This window comes from Myiozetetes cayanensis, unplaced genomic scaffold, assembly GCF_022539395.1.
Source record: "Myiozetetes cayanensis isolate MyiCay16 unplaced genomic scaffold, myiCay2020 scf6-25, whole genome shotgun sequence".
In the NCBI taxonomy this organism is placed as follows: domain Eukaryota; kingdom Metazoa; phylum Chordata; class Aves; order Passeriformes; family Tyrannidae; genus Myiozetetes; species Myiozetetes cayanensis.
In genome coordinates, this window is record NW_026087853.1 from 12,291,004 (window position 1) to 12,312,163 (window position 21,160).

At 34.9% G+C, this 21,160-nt stretch overlaps 1 protein-coding gene across 2 annotated transcripts in view; it reads left to right on the forward strand.

Annotated features, from left to right (window-relative positions):
* ATG2B (autophagy related 2B) overlaps positions 1-21,160 on the forward strand; it is a 44,905-nt gene that overhangs the window by 11,948 nt on the left and 11,797 nt on the right. For both annotated transcript variants that reach the window (XM_050335309.1, XM_050335308.1), the window contains exons 7-30: positions 798-894; positions 1,828-2,010; positions 2,684-2,838; positions 3,564-3,675; positions 3,811-4,072; positions 4,916-5,066; positions 5,592-5,684; positions 5,861-6,049; positions 7,317-7,590; positions 9,292-9,397; positions 10,316-10,508; positions 10,660-10,802; positions 11,908-12,065; positions 12,321-12,493; positions 12,786-12,936; positions 13,714-13,913; positions 14,781-14,861; positions 16,508-16,614; positions 16,889-16,981; positions 17,784-17,854; positions 18,793-18,869; positions 19,107-19,277; positions 19,761-19,902; positions 20,840-21,042. In XM_050335309.1, the coding sequence (XP_050191266.1) occupies positions 798-894; positions 1,828-2,010; positions 2,684-2,838; positions 3,564-3,675; positions 3,811-4,072; positions 4,916-5,066; positions 5,592-5,684; positions 5,861-6,049; positions 7,317-7,590; positions 9,292-9,397; positions 10,316-10,508; positions 10,660-10,802; positions 11,908-12,065; positions 12,321-12,493; positions 12,786-12,936; positions 13,714-13,913; positions 14,781-14,861; positions 16,508-16,614; positions 16,889-16,981; positions 17,784-17,854; positions 18,793-18,869; positions 19,107-19,277; positions 19,761-19,902; positions 20,840-21,042 (3,585 nt within the window). The remainder of the gene's footprint in view (positions 1-797; positions 895-1,827; positions 2,011-2,683; positions 2,839-3,563; positions 3,676-3,810; positions 4,073-4,915; positions 5,067-5,591; positions 5,685-5,860; positions 6,050-7,316; positions 7,591-9,291; positions 9,398-10,315; positions 10,509-10,659; positions 10,803-11,907; positions 12,066-12,320; positions 12,494-12,785; positions 12,937-13,713; positions 13,914-14,780; positions 14,862-16,507; positions 16,615-16,888; positions 16,982-17,783; positions 17,855-18,792; positions 18,870-19,106; positions 19,278-19,760; positions 19,903-20,839; positions 21,043-21,160) is intronic.

The following is a 21,160-nucleotide window of genomic DNA, read 5'->3' on the forward strand; positions in this document are numbered from 1 at the left end:
TTGCCCTTCCTTAAATATCTTTTCGAGGAGTCACCACTAGCTTTGCTGGTAGGCTCAGCTGTGTCCTGAGGTGCATCCATTACAGGGCTGACTGGAACCAGCTCTAGGCAGACCTGACCTCTTGGCCCCGCAGCAAAACCTCACTGCCAATACCTTGCCACACCCAATACAATGAGTAATAATCATGAATGGACCAATGTCTGGGAGTACAGGATTCTTGAATTGAAAAATAAATCCGTGCAAGTCTTTTCAGATGGTTTTAGCTTGGTTTGCTTTGTAAAGCTAAGTGGCTTGCTCTGTTGCATACCATCTCAAAACAGTTAGACTTCTATAAACATCCCACTTGTCATGAAGAAAGTATGTGAATTTATTCATTTGTATAATGAAGAGGAGTCCTGAAGAGAACCATTACAGTTTTAAGGTCTATTTCAGAAGCTTCTAGTGTCAATATTTTATAATTAGTATATAATAACTAACTTTATATAGTTGATTATTTCTGGAATTATTAAAAGAAAAAAACATTAGCAGATTAATGAAATTCTTGAGGTTTTCTATTCTGAGATGGTATATTTATTTTAACATAGTAGTGACACATTTACATTTATCCTGCCAAGCTACAGGTTGGAAGTCATATACAATTAAATTTCTAGGTGTTGTGCAGAAAATGAAGATACTGCTGGAATGGCTGTATTTACATCAAAAGCGCCAAAAATCTGTTATCAACATAGTTGATTCAAGACTTGTAAAGAAAAATTCCTTCAGTGTTCTTGAAAGTCTTCTTTCTTTTTCTGTTTTAGTTGGATATAGATGGACAAATAGACTCTGTACATCTATTTCTGTCACCAAGACAGGTGCATCTTCTCTTGGACATGGTAGCAGCTATTGCTGGACCAGGCAAGTGAACATTCTGTAAAATTTAAATATGTATTGTATTGAGCAGAAAGTGAACTTTGTGAGATAAATTAATTTCCTTAGTGGAAAAAAAATTTGTGGTAAATTATTATGAATGTTTATCTGATGTTAGCAAAATGTTTTGTAACTGCACTATATTAGGCCTATGATCAATTTATTGATTTCAGTTGCAAATTGTACATGCTAGTAATGAAAAAAATAACAAATAAGGCTTGACAAGTATTATGTAATAGGACAAGAGGTGAGAAAATTCTAGGTGGAGAAAATCAGGAGACCAAACCAACTGTGGTTCTTGTCGTGCTGTTTCATGAGAGGAGCTTAGCTTCCCTGTGCTATGCTTTAGTGACAGGCACAGAAAACATAGAGCAGACAGTAACTGAGTCTGTTTGTCCATATTGGTGAAGAATTAGCAGCAGTGTTTCATCTACTGCATTGGAAGGACGAGGGTGTTTTAGTTTGTTCCCCATCTACCTCATGTAACAACACTTATTAGGGTAGGTAGTTAATAGTTTCAAAAAGATTTCCTGAACCTGAAATTTTAAAAATTCCTTAATAGTAAAACCTTTAAGAGATTTTGACCTTAGTCCCTAAAGCTGACTGAAAAATGTATGCTTATATTATATGTGACTTGCATATAAGAGCTTAAAATATTTTCTTCAGACTTGAAGTTAATGAATGCTGGGGAGAGAGTAGTCTGTTCTGAACAGGTAAAATCTTCACACCAACAAAATTCACATAATACACATCTGATGTACAATAGACATGTGTTTGTTTATATGTGTATATCTACAGATGCATATATATATATATACAGCAATGGTTAATTTTGAGATTAAATTTTTGAATTTTCTTAGGGATACTGTTAAGGAAATTACAGCGGGCTTTCTGTCCTTTTTTTTTTTTTTTTGAATGCAGAGGGTCTAAACAGGATAGAATTGTCAAATAAAGATAGAAAGAACCGACCAATGCAACAGGAGGACGAGTACCGGATTCAGATGGAGTTGAAACGTTATTTAAGAAAAGAGTCTTTATCTGCGGGAGCATCATCTGAACAAAGTTTCTATGAGACAGAGAGTGCCAGAACACCTTCTAGTCGTGGCAAGTATAAAAGACGATGCAACATAGCAAATAATCTGTTGTTAAGATTGTTTAAGTTGACTGTTCATCTTTCAATCTTACCAACTTATGTATTAAAATGACTTGGACGTAAAATAATTGTAATCCTATTAATTGTAAAGTTGAATAAAAAATTAACTACTTTAGGTATCAGACTAGACTTGATTCAGTATTTCATTAAAATTGTTCAGTTTATATTAATGTGTAGCACAGCAAATACAGATGCAGTGTAACATCTTTTCAAATGTATGGTTGAGGAAATTACATCTAGAATAGAAATTACATCTAATAGTTGTATTTCCCTGATATTTTTATTTCAGTGTTTTTTTGCTAGTTATTTTTAATGGGGAAGTATGAACTTTGATTTGTCATAAGGAGAGTGTATGAGTTCCTATAAAATATACCACCTTGAATATGAAAATAAGACATTTAACTGTTTTAGTACTCATTAAGGTTTTTTCCTTTTGGCTTTTATTTTTATTTAAATCTCTCTTCATAGACACTTCTAGTCTCAGCATCACGAAACCTTGGAACTTCTGTAAATAATGTATTTACTAGCAGTTAGATTTGTAAACTTACGAATACATTTCTGTTAAAAGTAAAGTGATTTTTTTAAATTAGAAAATAACTCTTTACTATCTGTGGTTCTTATTAGAAGAAGAAGTTTTCTTCTCAATGGCTGAAATGGACATGTCTCACAGCCTTTCCTCCCTTCCACCTCTTGGAGACCCTCCAACCATGGATCTGGATTTGTCTTTAACCAGTACATACACAACTACACCAGCAGGATCTCCACTCAGCACTACAGTGGTATAGTATTAACTATATTTAAAACCTCTTTGAAATTAACAGTATTGTCTGACACTGTTGCATAACTGTTGCATTCTTTACAATATCGAGAACTATTGAAAAATTCTAGAACAATTGCAAACGTTTAGAGCTGATAGTATTTCCTTTTCTACTATGGAAATTGAAATGGAATGGTTCTCATTTATTTGGCCACTAAGCTAGGAAACGTGTTTTCAAATGCCTTGAAGCTTATGTGGGACACTTTGTGGTTTATTTTCTTTTTAATAGCTGCATGTTTGCCATCTGGGTTTTCTTTTAATATAGGTACACAGGCTGTGACAATAAAAAGTACAAAATTGTTATATTATGTTATTCCTGAAACAATATAAAAACTGAAGTTGTTATCACCATCTTTGCTAAATCTGTTATATGCTTAGTGCTTTGTTTAATGAAAGCCATGGCGAATAGTTGAGCATATATTCTCCCATCTCTCTGTAAAAAGCACATGGAGAGTGCAACTTCACCTTTAAAAATATGTGGGTGTAGAAGATCATAGAATTAAAAACCATATCCCAAAGTGAAGCAAATCTGCATTGAAATGAAGTTGAGCACTAATACTCCATGAAATGGCATGACATTGATTATACATGTTGGGGTTTTTTTGTTTCTTTACCTTATTATTTATGTTTGATCTAATGTCTAACAAACTCTTTGCAAATTTAAGGTCATATGTACTTTTGTTCTAGCTTCAACCAACTTGGGGTGATTTTCTTGATCGCAACAAACAGGAATTACAGCCTCCAAGAGGTTCTTCGCTAGCAGCCAACATGGTTCACCAGACTTCCTTAAGAAGGACATGTAAGTAACAACAGATAGATAGATAGATAATTCTGAAAATGGTAACTTGGTAAAAAGAAATGAAAATCAAAAGTAAGATGATTTTATAAATGTGTTATTGCTGAAAAATTACGTGAACTTAATTTTGTATTTCAGCTATTCCATCCAGATCTGTTTCTGTGGATGAATCCAGACCTGAGCTGCTTTTTAGACTGGCAGTTGGAACTTTCTCAGTGTCTGTACTTCATATTGACCCTTTACCCCCACCTGAAAGTTCACTGAACCTTAACCCATTGACACCAATGGCTCGGGATTTCTTTGCCCGAATAGAAAAGATTGAGCCAATTAAGTTTTCAACAGAAGATTTTCTGTCCTTCCGAGAAGTATTTGCAGAAGCTTGTTCTCATGATCACCTTAGGTATAACTTTGCTTATTAATAAATATAATTAACAAAAATATATTTAAAGTAAATTTGAATTAAGTAAGTTTATTTCCATAGGAATTGTGTCACTTAATATTTGAATTGCATTAGACTTCTTTATTAATTTCAAAATAGTCTTGAATTTTGACATCTGTTGTCCAAGACTTTTTTTTTTAAATTTATAAAAAAGAGAAAATATTATAAACATTAAAATCACCTAGCTTTTTAATAGATGAATTAAACTAGATACAGTTTCTACCACAGAAGTTGAGAGTCAAGAATTATTAAGTTTATTATTTCTTTAGAAATAGCTGTGTTTTACAAGACTCTTTTTATTCCACTGTTTCTGCTTGAAGGAGCTTAGGAGTTTACTTAGTGCAAAATAGGGATTAAATATAAATGTGAACAAAATCCTAAAGTCAGTCAACAGTCCTGTTTTGCAGAAGTTTTTACCATCCCAGTACAGTGTATGAAGGGAGTACATGCCTTTTTTATCTCATGCCTGTAATTTAGACTTTCTGAGACATTTAACTTTTGCATTGTCCAAGGATATTAGATTTATGTGACTTGCACCTCAGGTTAGATGTCTAAAATGTTCTTTACAAATTTCTCTATGCTGACCATTGCTGAAAGTGTAACATAAGTGAGCTCCATTGTCTTTTTTGCGAAATCTGTTATAATTAGATATTTTCATATTTTTGAAGAAATTATGGTTCTTCTAATGATTTTAAAAGGATTGTAGTGATCCTATTTTGCATATTTAAGTCTTGACTTTGTTATTGTTATTGACTTTGATATTGTTTTATGCTACTTTTCATAATTCATGGTTTTAATAATTAGGTTTATAGGTACTGGCATCAAAGTGTCTTATGAACAAAGACAAAGGACTGCCTCTCGAAGTTTTAGTACTGATTTATCCATTGGTGATATGGAGTTCCTGGAATGCCTTTTTTCTACTGACTCTCATTCCAAGCAGCCTCACTATACAGAGGTATGTAAAAATAGAGAGAATGTCATGGAAAAGAAATATTAATTGTATAACTGACAATGCTAGATTTTAAAATGGTTGTAATTTAAATTTGTCTTAATTTTTTTACTATTTAAAACATGTTATGGTTTTAAGATACAACTTATATTTTAATTCTGAGCTCAAATAGCGAACATGGCTGTTGTCATACCTGACAGGAATAGCAACAGGTAGCCAAACTTCACTAGTTTACTTCTTTTAAATCTGCCTAACACAGTTTGGGAATTGGAGTAAATATTTTCTAAAAACTAACCAGTGGAGTTGAGCAATGCAAAGGTTTCTTTGCATGATTATTATTCTTCCAGCTCTTTTATTGGTCAGACATCCAATAAAGTAGCTGAGTAAGTGCACTGAGTAAGCAGTTGGGCTGGGGCTCTGTTCACTGACTTGAATGTGAGGTTACCTACTTCTAGGTAAAATGTCATAAGTACCTTTTCCTGTGTCAACTCTTTCCTCCTTATTTATTAATACTTTTTTTTTTTTCTAAAGCTGCTGACATTTCATTCTGAAGAAAGAAATGATTCTCATGCTGTGCCATGCCTTCAGCTGCATTATAAGCATTCAGATAATAGAGGACCTCAGGTAAGGTAGCAGATTTAAAAGACCAAGTTTCTGTATAATAACCTTTGTCTAATTTCGTTTGTTTGAACAGAAAGCTATCTAACTTGTAAAACAGAGAGTCTTTAACTCTCAGTTATTATAATTTGTTTCACTGTGTTGTTATTCAAGATTTTACTGCTTTTTCTCTTTCTTCTTAGGGTAGTCAAGGGAGGCTCAGTTCTGTACCACAGAAAGCAGAGTTACAAATAAAGTTAAGTCCAGTATTTTGTGAGCTGGATATTAGTATTGTAGACAGATTGAATTCCTTACTTCAGCCACAGAAACTAACTACAGTGGAGATGATGGCATCTCACATGTACGCTTCTTACAATAAGCACATAAGTCTGGTAAGTTAAAAGAAAGATTGATTAATAAACTTGTTGGGTTTTTTGCAGGAGGAAGTCAGGATGGCACTAAGCCTGAGATTGCTAGTTCTGATTGATTTGTGGTGGTTGATGGTTATTTTCTTAATGTGAGGGGGTTTGTTTCTTTGTGTTCTGTTCTTTTCTTTGTTGCTTGTTGTTTATGTGTTTGTTTGTTTGGTTTTTTAAACTTTTGACACAGAACAGTAGCCATCTGACATAGGTTCTCAGTTTGAGATTCAGTGATTGCATGTTTGATAACAGACCTAAAGACAATTTTAGGTCTTATGTTATCAGCTTATAGAAGCAAGCAGAACTGAGCAAAAAAGAGGAATCTTGACTGACTTCTCATCCATGAACTGTCCCATCATGCTCTCCAGCAGCTGATATAAACTGTTGCTGAGAATTCCACTTGTATATTGAAATCTTTGTGTCTCAGTCAGCCCAATTGCTTCTACCTCTCTTTGCCTGCTTTTGGGGTGAGGTCACAAGAAGATGGGGAGCATATGCTTTGCATTCTAGTGACTAGGGACCCACAGAAGTAGTTTTGGCACAATAACATTAAACTGGATTACTTTTCTTGAAGTACTTGAGGAATAATTAATCCAATTAACTACACAGCAACAAATAGTTGTTTTGTGTCATGTAGTTTTATTGCTACATTGATTGATTCCAAAAAAATCAGTCTTCAAACCTATTTAAAAGAACCCTTATTTAAAGAATGTGTAAGACATCAGTCATTTCTATCAATATGGTTGTGCCCTGAGAGTTTGATTCTTTTCAGTGTTTGTTAGCGAAAAGCTGCACTCAAGGAGGCTTTGAAGGACATGTCAGTGACAGGAGCTGGATTACATGACTTCTGAAAGAGGCAAATACACGGGATAGTAATTCCTGGTTTCTTAACAATCACAATTTAAAAAATATTTCTGAGATATGGTATTTCCTAACTGCAGCTGAGTACTGTTTGGTAGTCTGTCTATAAGAGAAAAAGAAAGATGCAAAAACAGACCTTTTTTTGAAGGATTGCTAACTTCTGAAAATACTTGACTTCTAACTAAATAGAATCTTGACAGCACCAGTAATAGAAAAATATCCTAAGAGTCATAGCAGTTGGCCTTAGTGATTTTTTTTTGATACAAAAATAATATTTTTCTGTTTTAGATATTGCATCGTCAAAAAGCTTTCCCCATAGTCACTTTTAATGCAATTTTCTCTAATTCATTTTCTTTTTTTCATTTACTTTGTTTTTTAGCATAAAGCATTTACTGAAGTTTTTCTGGATGATTCACAAACTCCTGCAAACTGTAGAGTTTCAGTTCAAGTCACTGCCCCAGCATTAAATCTCTCTGTTCGCTTCCCAATACCTGACCTACGGTCAGATCAAGAAAGAGGACCATGGTTTAAGAAATCACTTCAGAAGGAGATTCTTCATCTTGAATTTACTGATTTGGAATTTAAAACTGAATTTATAGGAGGGTCAACTCCAGAACAAGTTAAATTAGAGCTTACCTTTAAAGAGCTAACTGGTAAGAATGTTAACATTATACTCAAGTGTTCTTGTTTATTTTCCCAAATACTATATAGTTGAAAAACAGGTCCTCTCATGGATTAACACAGGGAGCATCTTTCCACCTGAATTTATGAGTAGATATCTCTGCTGATGTTTAGTGCTCTGTACTAAATACCAACATAAGTCAAAACAAAACTAATAGGAGGCTAACGTAGTGCTTGCATTCTTGGTTTTTGAGATCTGAGCTAGTGTTTCTTCTATTTTCTGTTACATTGTTATAATAGTTTGTTTCAATTTAGTGTTGTCTCTGGGATCTCTATCCCAGGTAAGTTTTGTAGATTCCTAGGGGGTTACTACAGCTATACAAGTTATAAGTCTAGAAATGAAGTATCCCTCCCTGGAGGAAGGGATAGAATGCACCCTCAGCGAGTTGCTGGCCACACAGAACTGGGAGGAGTGGCTGATACACCTGAAGGCTGTGCTGCCATTCAACAGGACCTTGATAGGCTGGAAAGTTGGGTGGGGAGAAACCTAATGAGGTTCAACAAGATCAAGTGTAGAGCACTGCACCTGTGGTGGAGTAACTATCAGTACAGGTTGAAGGCTGACCTACTAGAGAGCAGCTCTGGAGAGAAGGACCTTGGAGAATTGGTGGTTGACAAGTTGACCGTGAGCTGGCAGGTGTGCTCTCGTGGCCAGGAGGGGCAATGGTGTCCTGCCATGCATCAGGAAGTGTGACCAGCAGGTCGAGGGAGCTGATCCTCTCTCTACTTGGCTCTAGTGAGGCCACATCTGAAATGCTGTGTCTGGTTCTGGCCTCCTCAGTACAAGGAAGACAAGGAGTTACTGGAGGGGGTCCAGCAGAGGGCAACAAAGATGAGAGGTCTGGAGCATCTCTCGTATGAGGAGAGACTGTGGGAGCAGGATTTCTTTACTCTGAAAAAGAGAGGGCTGAGAGGGTATCTCATTAATGCACATAAATATCTCAGATTGGGGTGCCAAGAGGAGGGTACCAGACTCATTTCAGTGGTGCCCAGAGACAGGACAAGGAGTAATGGACATAAACTAAAACACAAGAAGTTTCACCTCAACCCAGGGAAGAACTTCTTTACATTGAGAGTGGCAGAGCACTGGAACAGGATACCCAGGGAGATTGTGGAGTTTCCCTCTTTGCAGATATTCAGAACCAGCCTGGTTGTGTTCCTGTGTAACTTGCTCTAGGTGACCCTGCTTTGGCAGAGAGGTTGGACTAGATAATCTCCAGAGGTCCTTTCCAGTCCTAATAAGTCTGTGTTTCTGTGGTTGATTCCCTAAATAACCATCGAGAAAATTTTAATAATTTTAATAATGTCTCTAATATCCCTCAAAGTAATAAGTCTGTGAAACGATTTATATTTGCAAACTTTTCTGCTTATGTGTCATTTTGTGTACTTACCAAGGCTGTAACAAAATGTATTGATGCTATAAGTGTAAATGCAGATATCTGTGCATTAGAAGCATCTTGTTTTCTAACTACTGCTAGCTAGAAAATAATGTGAAATAATTTTTGTTTCTAAAAGTTGGTATTTTTTGGAGAAAGAGACAACCAAAGTTGCCTAAGTAGCTTAGTAATTAGCATTGAAAATTGCTGCATTAGACTCTAGCCTGAGGAGTAGCTAACCTGAAGTTAGTAGTTGCCGTTCCTGTGTTAATTTTTAAAAAATTTCTTTCTATTCAGGTTCATTTGAAGAAGATAATGCAGAAACACCAAAAAAATTTTTTCAAGTGTCTGGTGGCACAGATGGAGATGTAACATCATCATCAGACAATTTTGACTGGCCTCGGTAAAAAAAAAAATTGGGATTTTTTAATGTGGGTTGTTTAGATTTTAAGAAGCACTGTTATTTTTCTGTAATCATTTCCCATTTTTTTGTCACTTTACCTTTTCTCCTACATTCAAGACTGAATACCAAACAACCCCCCCAGTCAAGTGTTGCCTCAAAATATTAGATTAATGGATTAAATATTATATAGTGACACTATATTTTTATATTAATATAATAATGTAAGTTATATAATTATATAATATATTAATAAGCCAGAATAACAGTAAGAATAACTATATTGAGACTGAATAATTGCAGCTTGTATCACATGCAGGGCAATACAATACTTCAGACTTACTGAGGAGAAAGACCTAGCAACTGAAGCATGTAATAGGATGTTTAAAGAGGCAATTTTAGATTTGCTACAGAATTTGCTGTGTACTTTTTTGCCACAAAATTTAGTGGCTTCCTGACAGCAAATTTGTAGGGAGATTTTTTAGTTTTATAATGGCACAAATAAATTTTGTTGTAACAGTGTTTACATACAATATACTTCATCATGCCGTATTTTGAATAGCTGTTAATGATCTAGTGAAACAAGCATTATTTTGGGAGAGTGCCAGGTTTTTCTTAAAAAAGGTCACCTAAATGGTCACCTGATGGAGTTGAAAAAAGCAGACACTAACATTTTCTTTCACCTGATGATTTATTTTCCATGTCCCTTTGTATGCATAAGTTTGTTTTTTTCTTAGCAGTATTATTTTGGGTAATAAAATATGTTACTATCTAATTAAAAAAAATCCCTGGTCTTTGAGCTGTTTAGTCTGTATGTATTTAGTGTCAAACCAGTAGAACTAGGGGACATGTGACACTGCATAAATATAAACATTATAAACATATCTAATGGCTTATTCTGCATAACTTCTCCAATGTCAGGATTGTATTGAAAATAAACCCTCTGGCTGTGCACTCTATTCTGGAGAGGATAGCAGCTGAGGAGGAAGAAGGTGATAATAACTTCCAAGAGGAAGAAGAAGGAGGGTCTCATTCTTTGAAGGATGTCTGTGATATTAGAAGACCAGAGCCTTCTCCTTTTTCTTCTCGTAGGGTCATGTTTGAAAATGAAGAGGTACTATAAAGTTTTGTTATTGCTTTGTGCTTATGGTAGACAAAATTAATACATTCTCACTGCTTAATATGCATCTTCTGGCTTCCACTTTTGGGTTTTGTTTTTTTTTACTTAAGAATTTTTTTTTTTTTTTTTTTTTTTTTTTCCCCAGATGGTGATGCCAGGAGATGTAGTAGAAATGACTGAGTTTCAGGATAAAACAATTAGCAATTCTCATTATGTACTGGAACTCATGTTACCAAACATTCACTTAACATTACCGAACAAAAGCTTTTATGAAAAGCTTTACAACAGGCAAGTATGATAATTGTTTTTGCTTGGTTATCATGACCTTAGTACTCTTAGTTCTGTATTCACCGTTGCTAAAAGCAGTTGAATAAGCAGGTGTAGCACTTGTATAGTTTATTTAAGAACATAAAATGCTATATAAATATTTTTCCAAGTTAACATCAGAGGCAGCATTGTCTCAGGCATCTGATCAGTGCCTTGGCAGCCATCTGATAAGTGTTTGGCAGATATTGTGAACAAAGGGTAAAACTAAACAGTCTTTTGCTCTCAGTGAATATTTTGTTCAGATCTCTCTTTACAGTATTTAATTTTGCTCTAATCTTTCTGATTTCTTCTTTAAGTAGATCATTGTACTTCAGAAAGTATTGCACTCCATTTTATTTTTTCCATCTAAAAATCTAGAGTTTACAAGGCAGTCAGGGAAAAAATCCTGAGCCAATTTTGTAATCATTACAAAGATTTACAAAAATGTAGACAGAACAAACCCAGCTTACAGATGGGTGTTCAGCTTTTATTTCTGTGACTTTTCTGTCGGAAAAACAACAAAATACTACTGGATTGGTACTGTGCTATGCGAGATGCAAGAGAGATGCTGAACTATTTTAGCCTCTGATAGGTATTACTTCTAGAGTATTTTTCACTTCCAAAGTGGCAAAGCTGAACCTTCCGTTGAATATTCTGTTGGAATATTTCTGCACTGAGTGTCATATCTGTCTTTACCCTAGCAGACACACTCACTTGAAATCAAAAGAACAAATTTTTCCTGCAACTTGGTTGAAAATCGATGTGATGAAAGTAGGGTTTTCTCACCCTCACTCCAACCTACTGAGCTAATACGTACCTACTTACAGAGGCTTTTGTGCTACTGCCAAATGTTAGATTTTGATATGTGCATACAATAATTACAGAATAAAGGTTACTTACATTATTTATTGCTTTTACTCATTAATATGTTATTCCTTCCTGTACTCTTGAACTTTTTTTTTCTGTCTTGTTTATGGAAGCTAAAATCTGTTATATGAAGTCTGCAAAGAAAATATGCTTGACTGACTTAATATAAAGTGGGAATATAGTCACATATTTTGTGTAATGACAATGTATTTCTTCCTAGGATCAGCAATGATTTATTGTTGTGGGAACCCACAGCTCCATCTCCTGTAGAAACATTTGAAAACCTTTCTTACGGTGTTGGACTATCTGTGGCCAGTCAGCTCATCAACACTTTCAGTAAAGACAGCTTTAGTCAATTTAAATCTGCAATTAATTATGGTAATACACTTAATAAATCATCTAGACTATAGTGATTTAGAAGCATAATTGGCTGAAGTGATTAAACTGTTAGTGGAAAGATTTTGTGAACTAAGGAGAAAGCATAAATAGAGAAGAAAAATGTAGATTACTGTTTAATTGAGTAAAACAAGTGTGAAATTGAATTACATTACCGATGGAAAAACAATGAGTTATTGGCACAATATGTGTACTAGTTAGAGAATGAGTTGAGTTGTTTTTCATATTATCTATTAGATGATGAGAGTGGATCTGAGGAAGAAACACTACAGTATTATTCCACTGTTGATCCAAACTACCGTTCACGCAGAAGGAAAAAGCTGGACTCACAGAACAAGAACTCGCAAAGCTTTCTGTCTGTTCTGCTGAATGTGACACATGGATTAGTGTCAGTATTCACAGATGTAAAGGTGAGGCCCTGATACTGGAAAAAGCTGTTTGTTGTGTTGACCACAGGGTCCCTTCATGCTGTAGAAAGAACAAATATTTTTAACAGTAAGTCTGTAATCTTCATACTATTATACTATAAATAGGCAATAATGCAATACAATATTTTGCCAATTGTGTTTACTTTGCTTCGCATGAGAATAACTAAATAAAGCAGGAAAATGTGTTGGTAGCAAGTGTTATGTTAGTTAAGATTGTCTAAATGCATCAAACTCTCAGCAAACAATAATTTTATCCTTTCTATCCTTCCTTCAGCAGGATGATGGAAATACACTGGAAGGAAAGTACGGTGAATTTTGGTTTGAGTTCAACAGTGGTTCCCTTTTCAGCGTGACTAAATATGAAGGTTTTGAGGACAGACACTATGTTTGTCTCCATTCTAGCAGCCTCAATTTATATCATCAAGGTAGGGGTGGCATTGACATGGCGTTGGGACTAAATTTGAAATGAACTTGAAGTTTTTTAGGAGAAAGGCTGTATTTTTTTTTTTTTTTTTATTTTTTATTTGATAGCGTATCATTTGGCAAAACATTTAATTCATGGCTGAAGTTTCTAAATGCTACGGTAATGCAACTTTATGATAGGTATATTTACTTAGTTTAGCTCAAACTTCTCCTTGGCAACTGCTAGTCTTCATTGATATTGTGATCCACTGGCAAGTCAGCTGTACAGTCTGTTCTTTACTATGAAAGTACTAGCTTCCTACGTGTTATTGGTTGTTTTATTCAAAAAGTTAGATTACCAGTGGCTGCTGTGTCTTTCCTGGGTAGCTATTTATAGTCAGCAGGTAAAGAATTTTGGATGTGTAGTTTGTGAGTTTGGCAGTACAAGGCTTAATTATTGTACATTTAGAGGTTAGTGTGGCACTGCCTCGTAAAATGGAGAGATATGTTCTTAATTCTCCACGTAACCCACTGGAGATCTGTCCTTTATTTCACCTCTACCATTTTGTTGGGCAAATAAACTCAAACCTTATAGTCTGATGATTTTAGCTTGAACCCTGGTTTTAAATATTGGATCACCTGTGACCTTCCCTTCACAGGTTTTGGTCATCAGTGTTCAGGACTAACTTTGGTGATTAAAATAATTTTATAAGCATAAAGCATAAAAAGGATTTTCCTTCACTCTTTCATCAGTAACAGCTTTGAAGCCTGAGGTAACTAATTTTAAAATCTCTTTGCAGGTTTGGTAGATGGGGTTGTCCCTTCCTCTGAAGTACGACTGCCCAGCACGATACGTCCCCATTGGTTAGAACCTACTATTTGTTTCTCTGAAGAAGATGGTCTTAGCAGGACTACTTCAGATGGTGTGGGAGTGGACAGTCCAAGTATGCTGACTGTTGCAGTCAAAATCCAATCAGATAAAGTAGAGAGCAATACAAAGGTTTGTGTTTTTATATTTGTGCTTTTATGAATTGAGGTACTTCAATTTATGTGGATTCATCTAGATATGGAGTTACAAGGGCTATAGATAATGAAACCATGTAGTTCTGAGACATTCATCCTCAAACTGTAATTTTCTGTTAGAATCTTATGACTGGATTCTAAAATTTAAGTATCAGTATAATTTATTAATTCTTCCAAGGTTTCACTTTGCTGATCACACTGTATTTCATTACTGAAGGCATTTCTTGGACAGTTTTTTCTGGTTTTTTTTGTTTGTGTTGTTGACTTTTAATCTGATGCCAAAACAGACAAGAAAATATAAAAAGAATTAAAGCTTTCTGCTCAGTTTACTGGCAGTGTCATCTAATAGGCAGCCTTTACCTACCTATTTGGAGTGACACAACTAAATAACAGTAGCATTCATTGGTGTGGCTAAAAGATGACCTCTTAGCTGGTGACAAACAGGGTGGAGTTACCTGGAGAAGGAACCTGCAGACCAGCAAAGTGTGGGGGGCTCAATTGGCTCAGATTTGAACAGTATAGGAAAGAACTACATTGGGTTGGTACTCTTGGTAATTCCTGGTGAATGCTGGAGTGAATGTGCAGGTGGCCTTCCTTCCATCCATCACCACCACAAAACTGTTATTTCTAAACTATCTTGTTGCAAAAGGTATGAGACTGTATTAGCCAGGGTTTCTGTGTTGGGGAACAGGGTTTTTTGAATGTGTAATCCTGGCCCAGTCCTTTCTTCATTTCTATACACTTGGAGATTTCGGGAACAGAGGGATGATACTATTTCATAATCTAGATGCCAAATAGTTCCATGTGTTCCATGTAAACTAAGTCATGCAACTTTGTTGTGCAGGAATTTCTAGTTGCTGTTGGATTACGAGGAGCCACCCTTCAGCACAGAGTACTGCCTTCAGGTTTAAGCTGGCATGAACAGGTCAGGTTGCTACAGTGTTCTCAACTACATCTTCAATTTTAGTCTCATTGCTTTAATGGCGTTAGGTATCAAACTAAACCTTGATGGGAAATCTCAGTGTTAAGCTATGTCTTATTATCATACTCTTCTTTTGAAATGATATTCTTTCTTTCTTGTCTCTTTTAATATCACTGATAGGCTGTAGTCTTGCTTTGAAATTATTACTTGTGTATTCCCTTGGTGCAGTTCCTCTCATCATCCTAAATCCACAACATGTCAGAGAGTCAGGGTGGGGTGGGGATTATTTTGTTCTGTTGAGATTTGTTTGAGTGTTTGATTTTCTTGGTGTTTGTTTTTGTTGGGTTTTTTGTTGGTTGTTCTTTTTTTTTTTAGGATTTTGGATGAGAATTTTGGTAGTGCAATGCTATTTAAGTACTTAAATCATTCTTTAGTGAAAAATCACCCTCAAAACACAGCAAATGTGCTACTTGCACAAGTACTGAAAGCATTTTCCCATTTTTCCTTTCTGCTTGCTTTATTCCTCAAGTCTTGTTTATCCCTTGTATGTTCCCTGTTTTGCATCGTTTGAAGAGCAGTAATGGAGAAGACTTGAGGGAGGCAGTAAGCAGCAGTTTACACAAACACTTCTGAATGAGAAAGGTTGTACTCACAGGTGTGGATGCAGAGGGACAGCACGGCAGCCAGGGCTGGAGCCCCTGTGTGTGTAAATACATGTGAGGCAGGACCTGCTATTAGCACAGTAGCGATGTAGTTGCATGTACTTACACCATACTGGATTACAGATAATAAACCCTGACATTCAGATTTATCCTTCTTATCCTCCAGTATGGATGCTGTGTTTATTTTTATATGCATTGATATTGTATAACTTCATGGAGCTGAACTTCAGACTCTGCTGTGTCATTACTTTCTTCTTAGAATGATATTCCTGTGGGTTCGTGTAACCTGCTTTAAACCATGTTCCATATTTGCTTTATGAATTTTTGCTCAATTAACAATCCACTTGGGAATCTTTTTTGGAGGGTGAGGGGTGAAATAAAAAATTACCCAAAGAGACAGCTAGAGGAAACAATTTAAAGGCTAGCACTGATGGTATGCCTCAGGCTCAGAATAAATTAAGAACTTTTATAGTGCAACAGATTTGAGAAGGAAATATGACAGATCTTAAAGAGGAGGACAGGTGTTTATTTTATGTGGTACTACATGGAAAATCTGTATGTACAGTGCTTGTGCACGTATTTCTGGCTCTGAGCATATTTCTCACCCCAGCCCCAGTGTTACCTTAGATAGAGAGCAAAGAAAACGATAATATTGTAGTGACGACTGCAAAGAAAGATTAATGAAACTGTATTTTGGCAAGATTTTAAAAATGAATTGTGAGACTTTATACAAGGAGCCACTTGGGTCTTTTCCATACCTCTGAAGCTGCAATTTTGATGGGGTTTTTTGCCTTGTTTCCATTCCATGCTTTTCTATATAAAGACACTGAGTAAGCACCTTTAAATACCTGAGACTGTTCACTCTTTTTCTTTTGACTAATCTTGTTATTGTCATACCTGTTACAGATTTTCTGTTTTGCAATAGATGATTGTTTATTTATTTAACAGATATTGAACTATTAAAATAACATTGTTTTTTATTTTTAGATTTTATATTTTTTAAATATTTCTGATGAACCTGTTCTGGGATATAATCCTCCAGCTACAATTACAACTTTTCATGTACATCTGTGGAGCTGTGCTCTTGACTACAGGTAAATAAAATGCAAGTGTATGTCACTTGGTGGAACTGCAGCTATATATTTAGTCTTCAAGAATGTCTGAGTTTGCATACTGAAAAGAATATTTATTTAGGCTTTTTTGGAAAAAGTACTTAACAGAAATCCCTTAAACAATTTAAAGAAGCAATTTAAAGTAGAATATGCACTTGCCTAGGACTGGGAAGATGTAGTTAGGTCGTCTGTAAGGCTTTGATTGCACTTTGAAATAGGTACAGAGTATTCATTTATTTTTCCTATTTGTTGTTAGGCCATTGTTTTTGCCAGTCAGATCTCTACTTACTGTTGAAACTTTCAGCATTTCAAGCAGTGTTGCAGTCGATAAATCCTCTTCTACTCTCAGGTATGATTTAAATGATTGTAATTCATGGAAGCTCCTGTAAAACTTGTAATGCCTGTCTGCTTCTTTGACCTTAGAAGCATTCTTGTTGTGTAAATGATCATACTGCTTTACATATTTTGTAATATACTTTGCTTATGTGTAATCCTTCTGTTTTATTAGGCTAAATAATTTTTTAATACATTTTTTAATTTGGATTGCTTTCTTTAACAACCAGCAATTCTGCATTTTTAAGAAGGTTGAAAGATGTCCTGAAATGATCTTGTGTCTGTTTGATTAATTAGAAACATCTTAGGATTCCTTAAATATTTGTGATTTGGAAACAGTATATTAATTAATTAAATATTTAGTGATTAGTGAACATCTCTATAACTTTTAGTAATTGTTTTTGCATCTTCAGTTGAATATTCATTCTGTTATACCAGTTCTGATGTGAATTATTTACCAAGTTACCTTTTAAATTACCTTTGAAACAAATGTGTATGTTAGCTTTATCAAAATGAGAAAAAGGCAAAAAAGGAAATAAGTATCAATTCTGTATGTGAAAAACATTATTTCTTATTCTGGAAAGGACCAAATATATAAATTGAAATGCAAAACCAATATAATTAGTGATAGTGAAAATATGTTACAGTAGTTAGTTGCCAATGGATTTGGAAATTATGAAAGGTTAAAGTGAAGAGTTTGCCTTTAAGATAAGTATATTTGTGTTTTAAGGTATTTTTTTTCTATACCAGTTTCTTTTGGCTGGTTGATTGCACATCATTTGTCTAGCATCTTTATTTTGTCTTGTTTTGTGTTCTAGGATAATTTTAGATGAAGCTGCTTTGCACTTGTCTGACAAGTGCAATACTGTTATGGTCAACCTCCATAGAGGTAAGGATGTTTTAGATGTGAACTAATCAATTGTAGAGCCTAAAGAAACAAAATTACAGTCATATTCAGCATCTATAAAGGTTATTGAAGAAGAGGTCTGAGGAAATAAGGAGCAGCAAGTTGAATATGAGTGAATAGTGCAGTGTTGATGAAAATCTGAGTTCTCTAGTTCAGAAGTATGTTAGAGAAGAGCAAATTGCAATTTCTCTGTTGTCTTCTTACAGTTCTGTAATGGGTATTTGAAAAAAAGCATATTTTTAAAAATCTGGAGTTTCTCAGAAAGAAATTTTCATAGGAAAGAGATCTCATTTTATGAGATATGTACTCTGAATAGTTGAACATCAAAGGTGCTATATGGCACAGAGTTTAGGTTCTGAAAAGGATACCAACTGGTTTGCTCTCATTCAAATAGTAAGAACCTTTAAGGACTGAGAAACTTAAATCAATATTTAAGAAGTGAATTGGAGAAATAATGAATCCTTGTGCCCATAAATGTGTATACTTAGCTTAGGTAAGAGATGTCTATTAAAGGACACAGTAAATGTATGCCTGTTTTCTTTAAACAAGAAAAGAGGGGAAATAAGTTATTCATGACACTGAAAGATGAGTACAGCATGGACATGTGTTCTTTCTCTAACTTCAGCTAAAAAACTGGTAGAATGCTTAATCACTCAACTTGTGTGTGCCTCTGTTTCTCTAACTCGCACAGATGGGATGAGGATAAATACCTTGAAAGATTACACACAGATGGTGACAGTGGGAGTGATATATTGGATTGAAATTATTTGCGTTCTTGATTTGAGTAGCTGAAACTTGAACTTGGAGACTGATAAAAAACTTTTTTAATGCTATTTTTAGTGGTGTAATAACAAGAAATACATATTAAGGGTTGTGTCTGTTATTGTCTTAATATTTTTTTTCTAATTATAATTTTTCAGATTATGTTCGTGTTATGGATATGGGACTGCTGGAACTAACCATTACAGCAGTAAAATCTGATTCTGAGGGAGAAAGAGTAAGTATTTAATCATAGGCAAAGTAAAATGTAAAATCTCTGAGAGACTGTGAATGAAAATTACCTTATTATACCTACAAGCAAACTGAAAAACTTCCCTTCATTTTACTATTTCTTTTAAATGCTTTTTGGCTAGTTAAGTAAATTAATGTAAAAACAACTGTGTAAAGATGCTATTTTTATGGAACCTGAGGATGATTTGAAGTGCTTTCTTACCCTTTTATTGTTGCTATCTAGACTAAACCACGTTTTGAGCTGCACTGTTCCAGCGATGTAATCCATATTCGTACCTGCTCTGATTCGTGTGCTGCACTAATGAATCTCATACAGTATATTGCAAGTTACGGTGATTTACATCCACCTGCTAAGACAGAGGTTAAACGTGGAGTTAGCAAGCCAAAAATGAAGGTATAACATGGCAAAATAATATCAACTTAACTTTGTGCTTCTTGGTAATATGTTTTAATTTTAATCCCCATTCTATTTCCAAATAGTATGAGATTTCCTGTGAAGAAATTAACAGATTGTATCTAACTTAAAAGATACTTGAGAGTAAAATAATGTGGGTTTTTTTCTGCTTTGGTCACTAAATATTTTAAAATGTTTTGTGCTGTTTACCTGTTGTACTTTATTCTTATCTAAAGGAAATTTTAGGACATATATGAGCTATGTCCAAGTAATCTCATGATCTAAATGTCCTGAACCATGATATTCTAATCTATTCTATGAATTTTCTAGGTTGATGTTTCAACATACTTGATTATTTATCAAGTAAAGGTGTTTCTTCTCACAGTTTAAGAACTGTGAATCAAGCTCTTCTAGCGAGATCTTTTTTGATGTGACATTGCAGTTGTCTTTCAGATGTAACTATGTATAGTTCCCCTCCTATAGGTAGAGACCTTTAGCCAACCATCTTCCCACGGACCAGTCCTCGCTGAATCAGAGCAACAGATTTTACGGGATTTGATGAGCGATGCAATGGAAGAAATTGAGACTCAACAGACTGCTTCTGCCATGAAACCAGAATCTAATGGTAAGAATCCTCTAAAGGCATAAGTACACACAAAGTACAGCCTTTTTGGAAAGAAAATGGGCTTGGAAGTTTTGTGTATGTAGAGATGCTGCAGTAAGAATGGAAGCGCATACTTATGATGTCTGAAGTTTTCAAGCTATGAAACACATTCTTGCTTTTAATAACAATAATGCAGATTCTTGTCAGATATGTGTTACTGAGAAAGCAGCAGGGAAGGAATCTGTCAGGACCCCAAATTCTGTAAGACTGTAAGTTAACATTGGGTGTAAATTTATATATCATACTACAGTGTGGAGGAATCAAAGACCTCTCTTGTGTGTATGAAGGGAGTCCAGGAAGATGGTACAGTTCTGAGTCACAGGAAGAACTTTTGACTGTGTGAAATTCTTTCCATTAGCAGATAGAATAAGACAGGTTGATTTTATCACAGGATTATTACTCCTGTATCATGGATAGAGTGTAATTCAGGTTTAAATTTCCTAAGGATTTTGTACTGCAAATAGAGAATGTCGTTATTTCTGTGATGTCTGGTCTTTTTTATGGTGGAGGGTTAGCAGTCACTGTAGTACTGAAGGTTATTGCTGCTGTGGTCTTACTACCAGAATGGGAAACTTGGACATGAACATGTTTGATCTATGTTCGGTGTGTTTGGGGTTTTTGTATCTGTGGGGGGTTTTGCAAATAATTTTCCTATCTTTTCTCAGTTCATCTATGCTAGTAACTAGTTATGATTATATTGTAATCACTTTCAATTGTATACTGGATTAATTTTGAAAATTGTATTTATTTATAGTAGGAAGTGATTCAAGATATAATAAGCAAATTTCCTTGATGTAATTGAAGCTAACAAATGTTATTTTTTAAATAATTTTCGTATTTTGTAAGGATTTTTCCACTGAAACATGTTTTTTTTTCTCCACCCTTCTTCAACTCTCAGGAGTTCTGGATGACAGATCTCAAACTCAGGAACCATCTTGCTCAGATCTCTTCCTGTTTCCAGATGAAAGTGGAAATGTCTCACAAGATTCGAGTCCCACTTATGCTTCATTCACTCATCACCTCATAAATGAGGCCATGGGAGATGTTCCAGCAGAAAGTGATGATTTCTGCATTCTTTTTGCACCCAAAGTTGCTGTTGCTGTAAGATCCTTTGAAAATTACTGGAAAAAATCCATATATAAACTGAATTAGAGAAAAACCTATGTAAGACTTAGACAAAATAGATTTCATAGATTTCTGTGATACTTAGTGATGTTTT